Below are 16,727 nucleotides of genomic sequence, written 5' to 3' on the forward strand. Positions count from 1 at the left end.
CCACCAGGGATGGCCCGATACCTTTTTTTTTTTAAGCTCACTAATATCTTACTGCTGAATATGCATTGTTAAGAATCCTGGTAGCAACAGCATGCTGTATTAGTAGAAAAACCTGCCTTAGGTTTATAAAATGTAACTGTTTGTCTTCACTGTTACTAAAATAAGCTCTGTTGACATAAATAAGGCAAAAATGTAAGGACGCTATCCTTTGAAAATTAGTAAGGCATATGACATGATTTCAATTTTGTGACATTTCAAAAACAGAACGTTTTAAAATTAAGAAAGATTTAGGGCTTTGTAGTAGGAATTGGAGCATTTTGTTTTAACATGTTTGACAAATTCTGAGCAATAAAATCTAAAGCAGGGATTCTTACTCTGCTTATCTAGGTTTGAAACATGCCAATATTTTTGCTCCACTTAATATTCTCATGCATCTATATTTTTACCATTGGCCTTGCAACTGTTCTTAGGGGATTATGTGAATTGAGTGCATAATGATGACTATAATTCTCTCTTCTAGATTATTAAGAAGGAATTGTATCTTATTTTTTATGTCAGCTATGACAAGAAACTAGTTTATAAATATTTTTGAATAAAACAGAAATAGGTATTTTATATAAAGACCTTGATAAATTTAATGTCAAATATCAGGTTATTATTTAAGATATTTAGTATTTAGTTTAATATTATATTCTCTTATTGCAAAAGTGCATTGTTAAGAATTTGCAAGACTTTATATTTATTAAATATCAAATATGTGTCAGATTCCTTGGTGAATATTTAGCAAACAAAACTAAATTAGACATTCCCTTATGACTGAACAGTTAATGAATAAATGACAGTAAGCAGTATTTAGGACAGATAACCTGATGGATATGAGTACATTTAAGGAATGGTTGGATTCATGAGACAATTTAGTATTTAGAAGTTCAATGAGATTAGCATAACTAAATGATTTTATACTATGACCTAGGATTAATAGGTAATAGAATTTATTAACTCGATGGCCTCGCTGGTGGCTCAAGGGCTACAGTCTCAGTGTTGTCAATTTATCACCAACCACTGAGGTCTGAGATCTATCCTGGGCCCAGGAACTGACCCACTGTGCAACAGACCTATCCTGTCTTGCTCACTACTCCCATCAGCAGTGGTAGATCAGCTTTTCTGCTCCCTACTCTATTTCTGGTAAATCCACTCATACAAGCCCCCCTCCATCTCTGGTCTACACCCCAGTTATTGTATGCAGAAATAAATAAAAAGCATTTTTAAAAGATTTATTTATTTATACATACAAGAATGGAGCACAGACCATAGATGAGAGGAGGGGTGGTGAGAGGATTCACCAGAGACAGAGTTGGGGGTAGAACAAGCAGAAGTACTGAAACACACTGCTGAGGGGAGCAGCGGGAGGGCCAGGAGAGGTCTGCGACGCCATGTGGGTCATCCCCCTGGCTCAGGATGGAACTCATGCTGCAATGGCTGCAATAGCTTCATAGCCTAAGCTCTAAGCAGTTGCAACACCAGGGTAGGCCCTAAAAAAAATTATTAACTCACCAGAAGTGATCTTGACATTGGTGATGTGTTGGGGGCAACTGAACTGATTGAAAACTGAGTAATGACAAACAGCCTGAAAGATAAATCTTATGAGCTTGGGCAGAAATTGGACACACCTGGATATATAATTTGACTTTAAGTATGTATTTCTCCTAATTTGAATAAAGAGAGTGTTAGTACTCACTTCAGAGAGTTATCATAAGAATCAGGAAAGTAATTGAATAGCATCTGACATGCAAAGTTCTGTGACTATGCTTAGCATCTGCAAGTGCTTATGAACATTAATGAGTCTCATCAATAATATGAATAAATTTCAGTATTTCACAATACTTCAAGCAAGGTATATATATATGTGGTGATTCTCATGCTTGCTATAAATAGTGTTTCATTTATGAGTTATCACTGGGCTAATATGTTCATAAGAACCCACATAGGCAATTTCCCTAACAAAGGATAGCTTACAGTCTCTTGTAGAGAGAGGAAATAGATATATAAACAAGGAATTTCAATATTCTAATTTAATGTTTATGGAGAATAATAATAAAAATAAAATAGAGAAGATCAAAAGAAAACACAGTCTAATCAGGTCTTGAGGGCAGGAAACTAGCAGTGTTATCAAAGACGATTGGGAACACATGAAGAGCTAAATAAAATACAAAAGACTGAGCATAGAAGTTGAAAAATCACAATGATTTGCTGACTGTGTTATTGATGTCCATATTTACATTAATTTTTTTGATTGATGTTCATGTTTTCCATCAAAATTCCTCTTCATCATACAACATATTTTAGGAGCTTATTTTAATCCTCAAGGATAACTTTCCATTGCCTTAAAACTTCTTTTAGAGGTAAACAAAAGACCTAATTAAATATTTTTATATCATTATGAACAAAATAGATGTCATAGATGAAGTTAGAAATCAGAAATTCTAGAAGCACATAAGTTTATTGAAGGGTTTATACTATGCTCTAAATCAATATACTTAAAGACCAACTGATTAAATTGGAATTCAAGTTCAGAAAATTTAAGTATATTATGGACTGCTCTTAAATTAAAAAAATAAATAAAATACATTTTTCATGACATATCAAGCATGTCTAAAAGGCTTCAGCAGGGAAAAGAGAGGTAATTATCAGTATTCTTCTAGTACTATGCTCAGGCAGAACAAAAAGCTAAAAGATTCATCAGAGATACTATTTTTTCCCTATCAATGGCATTCCAGTTCCGCAGACAATGTAAGGTATTTAGATTCTTCATACTCTAAATAGGTTACACTTCTGGGTCCTCCTCCTCCTTTCTTTACTAAAATAAAGCAGTGATTAATGCATGATGAAACAAACATATTTCATTCTTCTGAGCCCTACCCAATAGTCAGAGAACTATTAACTTCATACTAATGTGAATGAATGTGAATGAATACATTATGTGTCAAATGCATTGATAATTGGAATATCGATTTTTACATGTATAACATGAATTCAACATATAGGCATAAACATTTTTGTGAACAGTTTTATAGTCCAGTTTAGTACTAATATAATTTCAGCTTGGAAGTACTATTCTAATTTTATTAAAGGGTGAGTCTAAATATTTTAATATATGCAGGAGTATAAATTTTTTCAATTCTTGACTAAATGTGTCTGCGATAATATTAACAATGACTTCGGCAGAGATTAACCTGTATTAGATGTACATTACTGCATATACTTTGGTTTTTCTTCTAGGTAAGGGAGCGACTGAGGGTTTCTTTAGAAAGAGTCTCTGCACTGGAAGAAGAACTAGCTGCTGCTAATCAGGAGGTAACATACCAAACTTTCTCCTCTTTTGAGGTGCAATATCGCTAACTTATATATCCTTTGTCTTTCATGTCACCTTTAATAAAACTGTCACAGAAAATAAATCACATTCTTTATATATACTGAACAAGACTTGTTGAAACTAGTTGCCAGAGTCATGTTTTCTGATTCCTGATAATTCAGATCTGTTGCTAAATTATTTAAGAGGAAAAATTATTAAGAGCTTGTGACATGAGCCAGTACAATGGAGGTTTAGAAAGGCACCATTCAGAATGCCAGTAATTTGGAGAACTGAAACACAACTGCAAGATTGTAAACCATGTCAAATAGCTGTTACACTTACAGAATGTTACATATTAACTACTTGAAGATAAAAATATATTCCCCCTTGGGTCTGAAACCTAAAGGCATTGTCCATGTGGCATCTTTGAATCTACTTCTCTTGCTCTCATTCATGAGTCTAAGAAAGTATTTTATAATCATCACTGAGTTTTAAAATTTGTTTTTTCTTTAGAAAATTTTGCTTTTCTTTATTATTAATGTAGTTCAGCCTATAGATCAAGTTAAAATGAAGTTCAGCCTATAGATCAAGTTATATTTGATTTATATATATATAGGTTTATATAAATATCATATGGGTTAAATATTTATCAAATGCTCTACGTACAGCCCACTAAAATAGCCTCCTCTCTCTCTCTCTAATAATTACTTACCAGCCTACCACTTTATTCCAGTAGTTTGTTCCATTAATATAATTTAGCATTATTAATAGTGGATACATTAAAATAATACAGCAAAATCTTCCTACTTTAGATAACTAAAGAAGTCAGAAGATAAGATCATTTGTTAGTTAATTCTTAGCCCTATCAAGGAATCATGAAGATAATATTTATGTTCACATTACACAAACAAATGCACATTTACTTTCTTAATTTTTTTTATTAAGTAATGGTTTAAAGCACTATAAATTTTAGAGGTAAGTATTATAAATCAGCATCTCAAGATTCTAAATTATGATCTCCACCAAAAGTTTAGTTTCTATCCATCATCATATCATTGATTCTCTTAACAATTTGCCCATCCTCCTGATCCTTTCTTTATGTCCTTATGATCTAAACTTTTGTTTTGTTTCATTTTTTGTTTGTTCACTGGTTTTGTTTCCTTATCTTCCTTATATGAGAAAAACTATATAATATTTTTCTTTCTCTAACTGATTTAATTTCACACTATAGCCTTAAGTTCATCTTGTTATCACAAATGAAAAAAAAAATCCTTATTTGTTATAGCTAAGTAGTATTCCATTCTGTATTATACAACATCTATTTCCATTCATTCATCCATGGACATTTAAGATGTTTCTAACTCCTGCCTGACTGTGGAAAATAATACTGCATGAATCATAGTGGTATATATATTCTTTTAATTTAAGTTTTTATATTTCAGTAAATACCCAGAAGTGGAATAGCTTGAGATCTTTTAAGAGTCTCCATACTGTTTTCCAGAATGACTGTACCGATTTACAATCCCAATGACATTGCATAAGGATTTCCTTTTCTCTACACTTTCATGAAATTTGCTTTTTCCTGTCTTTATATATATATACCATTTTCAGGTTGAGATATTATCTCACTGCAATTTTCCAAATAATAAGTGATGATGAGCATTTTTCCATGTGCTTGCAGTCCTCTAAATATTTTCTTTAAAAGTCTCTGCTCAGATCCTCTGTTTTTTTTTTTAATTGGATTTTTTGTTTTGTTGCTGAGTTATTTGAGTTCCTGTGAGATGTGAGTATACTTTCCCATTCAGTAGATTGCCTTTTCATTTTCATGATGGTTTATTTTGCTGTACAAAAGCATTTAAATTTGACGGGAGTCCATTGTGTTTATTTTTACTTTTGTTTCCCTTGCCACTGGAGTCAAATTTCCATGGACATTTTTAAGTTCATGAGCTTATCACTTATGTTTTCTTCCATGTATGATTTCTTCTATTTTATGATTTCAGTTTTACAGTCAAGTCTTTAACACACTTTGAATTATTTTTTGTGTATAATGGAACTAGTGGTCTGGTCTCATCCGGTAGTTTTGACTGGACAGTTTTCCCAGCTCCACTTTTCTTGAAGAGTCTTTTCCTTTCTCTGTTGTATGTTTCTGACTTTTTGACACAAATTAACTGACCATATATATGCAGATGTTTAGACTTTGAAGTATGTTCCATTGAGCTGTGTGTCTGCTTGTATTCCAATACCACAATGTTTTGGTTACTGTTGTTTTGTGGTACAGTCTGAAGTTAAGGAATTTGGTATCTCCATTTTTGTTCATTTTGCTCAGAATTGCTTTAGATATTTGGATTTATTTATTTATTTATGCCTCCAAACAAATTATATTATTGCTTGTTTTATATCCATGAGCAATACCTTTGGAATTTTGATAGGAATTTGCTTTAGGTAACAAATGCACATTTTAAAAGCATGCTAAAAATCATGTCTAGAAAAAGCACTTTTGTTCTTTAAAGTAATCTAAGTCAATTTAATGAGCTTATGTATGCTGAATTAATTTAAACTTTAGAAATAATAGACTTTTAACTACGGAAAAATAAATTCTGTGTGATTTAAGGGCTGTGGCAAGAGGTTTTAAAAAATAAGAGAAAGGATTTCCTTGGTGAACAGAGCAGTTTAGCAAATTGTATGGTTTGAAAAAAATAAAAGGAAATGAGAGATTATTATCTCTGAAAGAACCCTGTTTGTCTAGGAGAATAGGTAAATTATCTTTGCAGTGAGTGTATTCATACCTGCTGCATTCAAGAAGACAGTATTAAATATTTATTCATTATATATTTCATTTTTGTTGATTTTGTTCAGAAAGTAGAAGTCAACGAGCCAGGTGAAGACTTCAAGTGTTACCTATATATAAAAGTTATTGTGGTGGTCTAATATTGGGATGAGGCCAGAGCTCAAGGAGTAAAAGAAGTCATAGGAAGAATTTCAGGCTCTGTGTTTTTAAGGGATTTCTAACTGGGGGGTGCCACCTTCTATTAGTTATCTGCTGGCATGTCTGGTCTTTGGCACTGACCTTTGACACAGAGCATGTTGTGGCCCTGTTTCTGCACTCCTGGAACTTGAGCTAATTTTTCTGGTCGTGGTACTCCATCTTATGGCCTGATTCCCCTGGCAACCTTATCCTTCCATTATTTATTTAAGACTGGCAAACTTGTCTGCTGATCAAGGAGTGAGGTTTAGTCTTTTACCTTATTAAATGCTACCCCAACAGGCATTACTGATATATAGTAAAAATATAATACATATTTGTATGTATGAATATAGAGTTGTTAAAGATGATATTATGAACTTTATCATCTGTATATCATCGTTCTCTTTCTGTCTGAGTTTTCCGTGTCTTATAGCTCTCTGATTCTACCTGTCTCTGTCTCTCCTCTCATTTTTACAGATGATTCTAGAGTTATCACCCTCTGATATATTTTCTTTGTATAATTTCTCCCACAGAGGTCCCATCTATTTTTCATCCATCCAAGACTCCATGCTGTCCATGATAGCTTTAGAAAAGAAACCAAACTTCATAGCTTGAAGTTCATGTTTTGCTGAATTCTACAAGATATTAAATACTAGTTTGGCATCTCCACAGGGTTGCTAACAACTGATGATATTGCTATCTGCCACAGGTGTCCAGCAGGGAACAGAGTGGGGTGACTTTAATACAACTCAGGGTTTGCTAATCAAAGAAGCTCCCGAGGGGCTGTAGCCACATATAGGGTGATTTTGTCAACATACACAAAGGCACCCCAAGTGCCAGTGGGCCTCAGTCTCCACCTAGTTTTCCCAAATTTACCCTTTGTGTCTCAGTGGTACACTGATGCAGTGAAATAGTTTTATTATATTTTCTTCAAGAAAAAGATCAAGAACATTATAATAAATTAAAAGGAAATACTTGTATAGAATGACCCCAATTTTGTGCAAATACAAATAATAACAACATATTACGTAATGGGATTAGAAATGTAATTTTAGATATAAATACCAAATTCTTAATTTTAATTTTAATTGTTTCTGGGTTTTGTAAGCATATTATATATATATATATATTATATATATATATTATATACACACATATACACATGTACATATAGGTATGTATATATACTTATATGTGTGTTTATATGTATAACATTATACATATATGTCTAACGTATATAAGCATTAACATATGATGTTAATATATTTTATTAAGTTTTCATTATGCTTATAAGCAGATAAAGCAATAAAGATATTTTAGAATCAGATCACATTTTCAATACCCAAGCATGCAATTGATTAATCATTTTAACAATAGTAAATAATTACTGAGTGCTTTAATTTTTCAGACATTGTGTGTGTGTCTGTGTGTATGAGTTTGATAATAGGTGTTATTATTTTCATATGAACACAGAGATGTTGTTTTTCCTAATGAAAATGTGGTTAATTTTTCATTTGTCTTAACTAACAATAAGTTTTCATGTTTTTTCTACTATACCTTCTGTCAAACAGTTATTCAAGATTTAACCTGTTATAGTCATATTATTTTTCATATTTTTTGATACATAGTGTTTATTTATATAATATATGCCACCTTGACATATTAATACCATAATGCTATGATATACTATATATGTTAATAATATAATGATATATGTTATATAGACCTGTGATATGCCATAAAGAACTTCTTCAGTGATTCTAAACTAGAAATACAGTTTCAACTTTCAGATTGTCCAAAGTCTGTTAAATTATAGTATTCATTGTTTTTGAAAGTAACCAACATTTCCACTGCCTCTAAAGCCTTTTGCTAATATCCTTCTTGGAATGCCTCCACAACCCCAGTCGCCCATTGAAATCATGCTACCCCACTTAAAATAAGCTCAGACACCACCTTTTTAGTGATTTTTTTGTGGTTTCTTGCCAACAGTCATTCTTGCTTAGTTTAAATTTCTAAAGCTTATTTCTTCAGCATTTATTCTGACAGTTCAACAAGCATTAGGGTTAATTATATACCAGTCTAATCCTAGGCTGCTAGTTCCCTGATAAAATGGACTGTTTCTTGCTTATTATATGTATTTCACTCAGTACAGTGATATGAACCTATGATCAATATGTATTTGTCAAAGAGTATTGTATAAAGTTGATTCTGTCTCATGTTTTCACACCGATCCCTGATTAGTCCCTTAATGGATAGTTTGAGCAACCCTTAGGCATGCTCAGTAAAGAGTAATATTTATCATAAGCATTAAATGAACAAAATGCTTATTGTTTCAAAGTATAATTATTGAACAAAACCATGTGCAGAAAATTCTGAGTCTCTGACAGGATGTAATAAGAAAAAGTAAATGAAACTTAAGAAAATTGTCATGTAATTTGCTTTCTAGTGATGAAGACAGACAAATAAGCTTATAAGAAAGATATTATTAGTGCAAAACATGCAGACTCAAAATACAAAGATGCATATTTATTCTGAATCAAAGGATCAGAGAAAAATTCACCCTACAAGAAAGACTATAATTGGGTTCAAAACTGTGGGAAAACATTACAGACTGAATGACATTATGATTAAGTAAGCCTAAAATTGCCTGCTTTCAGAACAATGGATAATACTTTGTTGGTAACAGTCAGGGTGGAAAGGGGGTGCAAAGGGGGATGGAAGGATTGATAGGATCACATTCTAGAGGGCCCTAAATGCCATGATCAGTGAGGAAGTCATACTTGATGATGTAAGGGGACACTTAAGGTATAGTTTGGCTTTATTACTTTTAGGTTTTGTTTTTTTTTTTAAATGTAGTAGAACAATTGTTTTTTTTTTCTTTTTTAAAAGAAATATTGATTGATTTATACATATAAGAATTGTGGTACAGCAAGCCACCAGAGGTGTGGGGGAAGGGGTGAGCGAATTCACCAGAGACAGAGTGGGGAACAGAACAGGCAGAATCACTGAAATACACACTGCTAAGGGGAGTGCAGGTGAGATTGGAGAGGTTTGCTGTGCCATGCGGGTCAGCTCCCTACCAGAGATGTAACTGGTACTGCAGTGACTGTGGAAGCTTCCTAGTGCTGCTGTGCTTTAATCTGTGTGCCACCAGGGAGGCCTCTGTGGATTTTTTTTTCTTGTTTGCAAAATGGAATTATGGTGGAATAGAACTGGAAAGTTGACTTTGATGTGATTGACTGACTTAATGATCTAATCAGTGATTTTGACCATGATGCTTCAACAGATATCAATTTTTATTGGGCATTTTCTATTGGCATTGTGTTAATTATTTGGTATGAATATATTAATTAAACTCAGATATAAATAAAGTGATCATTCTGTCAGTTATGGGATTAGACATGTTAAAAGATAATTATGATATGGGCTTATTTAATGTGTATGGAGTTTCCATTTAGGATGATGACAAAATTCTGGATACGGAGCATTGCAATGGCCGTTTACCAGTGTGAATGTACTAACACCGAGGTACCATATACTTAAAAATGGCCAAAATGGTATCTTTAAATGTTATGTATATTTTATTATATTAAGGAAGTAATCCTAAAACAATATAATAATGTGAGAATGAAACTAAATGGTAGGTTTAGCAGAATTATAAAAGAGAATAATTATATGGGCAAAAATGAGGAAAAGCAGATGGTGTTATGAAGGTTTTCCTAGAGTAGTCCTATCATTTGCAAAACCTCTAGGTGATGGATAACCCTGAGGCCATTTTGCCAAGTGACATTTGAAGTATCTCTTCAGAGAAATAATGTTTGAGCTCACTTACAGGTAGAATCTAAAAATGTCAAGGGTGGTTGCCAAGTGCTGGTGTCTGGAGAAATGGGGAAATGTTGACCAAAATATATGAGCTTACCATTGTAAAACAAGGAAGATGAGGTGACCTAAAGTATGTTGCTGTTGTTCACAATACCATCATGTTGCTGTTGTTCACAATACCATCATGTGTGCTTGAAATCTGCCCAGAGAGCAGATATAAGATATTTCCATCAGACAAACAAAAAGTGTTAACAATAAGAGGTAATGGATGTGTTTATTGACCTTACTGTGGTAATTATGTCACAATATGTACATCTAACAATTCATCATATTTATACCTTGAGCTGGTATAATGTTGTCAATTGTATCTCAAGAAAGCTGGAAATATATTTTTAAATATTCCTGAAGAGAAAAAAGAAAACACTTATAAATTATGGTGCCTACTTGAGGGGAAAAAATGAGACAGGTAGAAGGTGAGGTGAGTCTGAGGCTTCAGAGACTGGAGGAAGGTCGATCTGAATTAGGAGTGTATAGTTTGGTCTTCAACCTGTAGACAACAGCAAGCCCACAAAGAGTTGGCTTGAATTTGTTAAAATGTTTCATTAGTTTGTTAAAGGAGAGGATACAGATGATCAGCTTTTAATATTGCAGACTAATGGAACTTCCAAAAGTTAAAAAAAAAAGTGTATGTGTATGATAGTCAAGGAACCATGTTCAGATTTTTAAAAATCCTTCTGGTTTCTTAAAATAAGGGGCTAATATCAGTGTAAAAAAGAATTGTTCCCAGTGAGGCATTTCTCACATTCATTTATGTTGGAAAATATAGATATAAATATAAGAATTAAAAAAGCATTCTAAATATATACATATAAATGAAAATTTGCTGTCATTGTATGCCACACAAAGCATATTGTGTTGTTAACTCTGAATATATTTTTCTTTGTTCTACTTTTTTCTTGTCCTAAAAAAGGAAGTCCAGTTTATTTAGACAGAGGGAATACAATAAAGTCTGTATTTTTGCAGAGTATTTTTATATTGATTAAAATTGAAAAACTCAAAAAGGGAACTACACAGAAGTTGTTTTGTATCAGTGTGTTCTCCTTTGGTGGAAGCCCGTACACATATTAAAATGATTTAGTTAAACCTTACAGAATGGATTATGCAGAAGCTGTAGTAAAAATTCAATTGGCAGAGTAATTTTCAGTTAGTTGTGCTTATTTTAATAGCTTGTTTGTGTTTATTTTAAAAGCTTTTCTATGTGGTGATCTTATACATGAAAAAAACTGGAAAGCTTAGTTGTTGACTGAAATTACATTTTATATTGCATTTATTCTGTTGTATTGCATTCATCCAGTTGATTCCAGCCACTAAATTTAGTCATCTTTCTTAGGAAAAACTGGAAATTAGAATTTTTCTTAGGAAATTTACATTTAATTTTACCTCACATACAACCAACCTTAATCCCTGGTGTTTAATTTCCTAAGAATAAAATAATGAACTTTCATTTACCTTTAGAATATTGTGTCAGAGTGAAGAGAGGAGCTAGAGGCAACATTGATGTTTTGAGGACTTCTGGACCATGACCATATTTGAAATGCATTGTGCCATTTAATTAACAATCTTGTGAGTTGGGTTTAGAGCTCATCCTGTGTTGAATCCATAGAAATAAAATGGAAATATGGTCAGACAGAATAGATACAGGCAAAGGTGGATCTCTCCAAGCTGAGTGGAAGCAATGAGAGATTTGAGACAAGCAAATGTATAACAGCAACATCAAGAAAAGATTATAGACGTAGAGCTCGCATGAGAGGAAGAAATGAAAAGAGAAAAGAGAGAGACAGTTTTTTGTTTGTTTGTTTGTTTTTTTAAAGATTTATTTATTTATACAGAACAAGGTACAGGCCAGAGATGCGGAGGGTGAGAGGATTCACCAGAGACAGACTGGGAAGCAGAACAGGCAGATCGATGAAGTACACTGCTGAGGGGAGCAGTGGCGTGCCAGGAGAGGTCTGCCATGCCATGTGGATCTCCTCCGGGGCAGGCGGGGATAGAACTCATGCGGAGGTGGCTTTAAGCTTCTTAGTGCAGTGAGAATAAATAAGCAATTAACTATTGAAGTAAATTATAGTCAAATAAAAGAATGAAGAAGCTATAGAGAGAAGATTATTGATGGGCTGTACAAGAAGGAGGGAACTCTTTTTTGAGAAGTTGAGGAAACAGGATAAAATCTGTGGTACAGAAAGGAATGAAGATTTGGGGAAGAAATGAAAACATAGAAATTATAAAAGAAATTCTTCACACAAAAAGAAAATTTATTAGCTAAGCTAGAAAGGAACAGAAAGGAAGTTTTGTTCAGAATAAAGCAATGTAAAGTATGCAAGAAGCCACTAAGAATAAGCAAGGACATTTTAGTGTAGTAGGGTTGATCTAGGAACAAGGAGATTCTCATTAAGTTACCCCAGTAACTTAAATAAAGCCAGTTTTCACAGAAGTTACCAATTGAAACTGCACAGATAATACCACATTATTTCTTTATCTAAATCTCTGAGGTTATATTAACCATCATAATTTAAAAGAAGAGAGAGAGAAATATGAAAGTTGACTCAGATGACTGGCTTCTTTGAGTAATCCAAAAATAAAATATTTGTCTAAAACTTTAGTAAACATTTGGAAGCTTCTGAGTAACTCAGTAACATTTAAATAGTTTGAAAGTAATTAGATAGTAAAAGTTGTGGAGAGTAGCAGAGTTGTTGAGCTGTGCTTCTGTAGGACTAATAGCAATGCTCATTTAAAGTTACAGGATCCTTTATTTGCAGCATTAATGAAATGACAAAGTCATTTTCCTCTTTGAATTAAAACTGCCATTTCTGAAAATGAAAAGCTTCAGTAATCGAAAATAGACAACTGCAAGAGTTGAGTTATTGCAGAAACTTAAAATTTATAATTATTTGATGGACATTTCCCAATTATTCTTGATAGTGGGATCTTTTAATGCCATATTTTTAACCATTCTATGAAATAAGAGCAGTTCTTATTTTTACATCAGTCAATGCCTTTGTAAAAATGACTGATCTTCCAACTTTTCAATCACCTGCATGTTTGTGTATTATACACATCCTAAGTTAGTTGGTTAGCTTAGTTTCATCATTGGTAAATGTGTTAGTGAATTCCATGACCAAATTAATTTAATATTTTAACAAAGAAATAGGAGGGATTATTTGTTTGCTTGCTTAGCATTTGAAGCAAGACACTCTAGCTAAAGTTACCAGAAAATGTTATTTGTTTGATGAATGTTTGGTGTTTGCATGGATGGTGACAGTCTTGTAGTTCTGAATTTATATCCATTGAATACAATGTAAAATTCTCTAATGTGATGTTTATAACTTAAAAGCAACCTATTAGGCATTTTCAATAGATCCATTTATTGGGAACCTATTCTTTCCATAGGAATTATAAATTTTGGCTAGAAAATTGTATGGCTTTTCGTTTTATTTCAAGGAATAATATGATAGCTGAATGATAACCTTTTGGGTAGTTATTGGTAAACTTAGTTTCAGCACTGTCCAGCTGGTAGTTAGTCATAAAGTCCTGTGATTTCTTACTGTATCTTTTTTATTAATATACTACATTATAAAGATAAATATGAAACTGTAAATTACCCAAGTGATTATCCTCAATAGAATGTTTACTTTGCTTATGGTAAATATGTGCTGTTTAGGTTCAAAGATTTTTCTCCCCCAAACTTAAAGAGCTTGATATGACAAATACCATGTTACAGAAGAGGAAACTGAGATATAGAAAAGATAAATATCTTATTTAAATTCATACTGTCATAGAACATTAGTACCAAAATTCTACTTTATAGGCATATTCTTGATCACTACTCTCTAATTTCTACTTGGTAACTACATACCAAGTTCTCTTTTGAATCTTTAGGAGATACCAGAAATGATGTCAGAAATAACCATTGTATTAACGAACTTATATTAGAAACAAATGTAAACATAATTTTAGGTAGCAATGGACTCTATGAAACAAGCTTCACAGACCTATGAAGAGTTTTGCAAATATAATCTGTACTTACTTAAAACTTTTCCCTGTGTTCTAAATAATTATTTCTTTTGTAATACTAATCAATGACATTATTCATTTAAAATATTCCGATTTAAAAATGTATACCAAAGAGCATATATTTGTGTGTGTGTGCAGTATTATTGTATATGTATATAAACCATGTCATTCCCACTCCCATTTTCAGAGAGTTTCTAATGTTTCTACGGATATAAATGACATAAGAAGCAATCAGGAAATAAAGTTATAAGTCTAACTTTCATTGCTCCATTTGAACAGCTTTTTTTTTTTTTTTATAAAGCCGTGGTTGTGAATCACTATACAGAGAATAATCTGCCTTTACCTATGATACAGCAAGAGACAAAGCTACAACCTCTTGACATGAAGATTTCTTGGGCATTGGGTCTCAGACTGAGGGGTATATAATGGTCACCTGAAAATATCTCAAACATTTTCCCTAATTTCAGCTAGTAGATATTTTAGTCTCAGTGGGCCAGATGACCTCTTTCACTTGTACTTACTCACTGTGGAGAAAAAACAATCATAAACAACTATGTGAACAAACACTTTGGCTCTGTTCCAATAAAAGTTTATTTATGAATATTGGAAATTGAATTCTTTATAATTTTATGTCACAAAATATCCTTCTTTAGAATTTTTCAACCATTCAAAAAATGTGAAAACCATTTGTAGATTGTAGACCTGACAAAACTTGGAAGCCTGAAGGCTCTAGCTGATCGCTCCTCAATAGATGATCCGTTAGGTCATGGCCTACTTGCTCACCCTAGCACAGCCTTTCACTGAGCTGCTGCCTCTACCTCTGATACAGCAAGAGATGAGATGAGATTTAAACCTCTTGACATGAAGATTTCTTGTGCATTGGGTCTCAGACTGAAGGGTATATACAGGTGACCTGAAAATATCTTAAAGTTCAGATTCATTCTAATAGAGTTCACATTTTTAACAAGCATTGTAGGTGATTTTCATGCAAGTGATTGTGCACTGCTATTAAGAACTTAATCTCAAGATAATATCAACATAGACTCAAAGCAAGTTAGAGATAATAAGACAGTGACACAAGCATCACAATAGAAATAGGAGCAAAAGAATATGAAATAACCAGTGAACAAGTACATAGTAAGGAGTAACTAGATGCTAGAATGAGCAAGTGGATACAACATAGTAAACATGAAGACCCTCATATTCTAGAGAATATTTAATTGGATTCTGTAAATATATTCTGACCTGGATGGTGAAAAGAGACAGAGGGCAAGAAAGGAAAGGAACACTCCAAAAAGAACTGCGAGCTCCACCCAGAGGAGTTTATTTCCTTCCTAAAATCGTTCTGCCATTTGTTGTTTGAGTGACTAGAATCAATATCCTTATGGTGCTTCCTTTTGAACTGACCAAGCTCTAATAATATAATTTATAAGGTTGTTGTAAGTTTGTTATAGATTTATGCTTAAGTGCTTAAAAGTGTTCCTTTGGTGTTTTATTATTGTTACTGATGTTGATGGTTATCTTTTCAGCCATGATACTGTCTAAACTTTTTTTTTTTTTAACTACTTATTTTTGTGTAGAAGAACTGGGGTGTAGGCCAGAGGTATAGGGGTTAAGGTGATTCACCAGAGACACTGGGGAGCAGAACGGGTAATTCACTGAACTACACTGCCAAGAGAGAGCAGTAGGTGAGATAGGTCAAGTCTGCTCTACCTATGTGGATCAGCTCCCTGGCTGGGGACTGAACTCAGACCATAGCAGTGATAACTCTGAGACTTAACCCCTAGGCCACCAGGAAGGCCTTGTCTGACCCTTTTAATGGTATTTGTACTAAGATCCAGAAAAGAAGAATAGGTCCCCAGTGCTACTGACTGGGTAGTAATTCATTGGAAACAGTGCAAGGTTTATCATTTGTTCCTTGTAAACTCCTTTTCCTTTACCCATAAAAAATAAAAGATATAAAGACCACATAAATTCTGACCCCTTCTTGTTCTGACAGTTTATAATATGTCCTCATTTTAAAATCACATAAAAATGCAATTGGAATGTGTGCAAATGAATTTAACACATGATTATTGCCATTAGAACCAAGCCAATGGATTGCTTTTAAAGGAATTATTCAGAACAATCTTTAGTAGGCTTCTTTTGTTATTTCTTTGAGAGGAACTAAATGAATAAATCCTTTTTATTGCTCTGGTGTGCTTTTTTATATACAAGAATGACTAATGGACTTTGTTTTTGCCTTGTACTTCTTTCCAAGTACTTTTGAAGCACTTTGAAATGCTTTTTTTTTTCCTTTCAGGCTCTTTCTTTTAGCATAGCAGAGTTAAAATGACTTGTTCTAGAACACAGTCTATAATTTTGTCACTTCTACCCTAATTGTAAGAAAAGAGGGGAAAAAGAAACAAATCTCAAGTGTATACTTACAACATTAGCCATACCACAAATCTCATGCAGCTGAAAGGGAAATAGAGTCCACATTCAAAAAACTTGATTTTATTTTTTTAAATATTTGTC

General features: G+C 33.0%; 1 protein-coding gene across 13 annotated transcripts in view; it reads left to right on the plus strand.

Annotated features, from left to right (window-relative positions):
* PPFIA2 (protein tyrosine phosphatase, receptor type, f polypeptide (PTPRF), interacting protein (liprin), alpha 2) overlaps nt 1–16,727 on the plus strand; it is a 339,529-nt gene that overhangs the window by 209,675 nt on the left and 113,127 nt on the right. For 11 of the 13 annotated variants that reach the window (XM_004675845.1, XM_012720376.1, XM_004675847.1 and 8 more), the window contains one exon: nt 3,280–3,354. The exons of the other annotated variants lie outside the window; for them this stretch is intronic. In XM_004675845.1, the coding sequence (XP_004675902.1) occupies nt 3,280–3,354 (75 nt within the window). The remainder of the gene's footprint in view (nt 1–3,279; nt 3,355–16,727) is intronic. 13 annotated transcript variants of the gene reach the window in all.

This window comes from Condylura cristata, unplaced genomic scaffold, assembly GCF_000260355.1.
Source record: "Condylura cristata isolate star-nosed mole 26May11 unplaced genomic scaffold, ConCri1.0 scaffold00004, whole genome shotgun sequence".
NCBI lineage: Eukaryota > Metazoa > Chordata > Mammalia > Eulipotyphla > Talpidae > Condylura > Condylura cristata.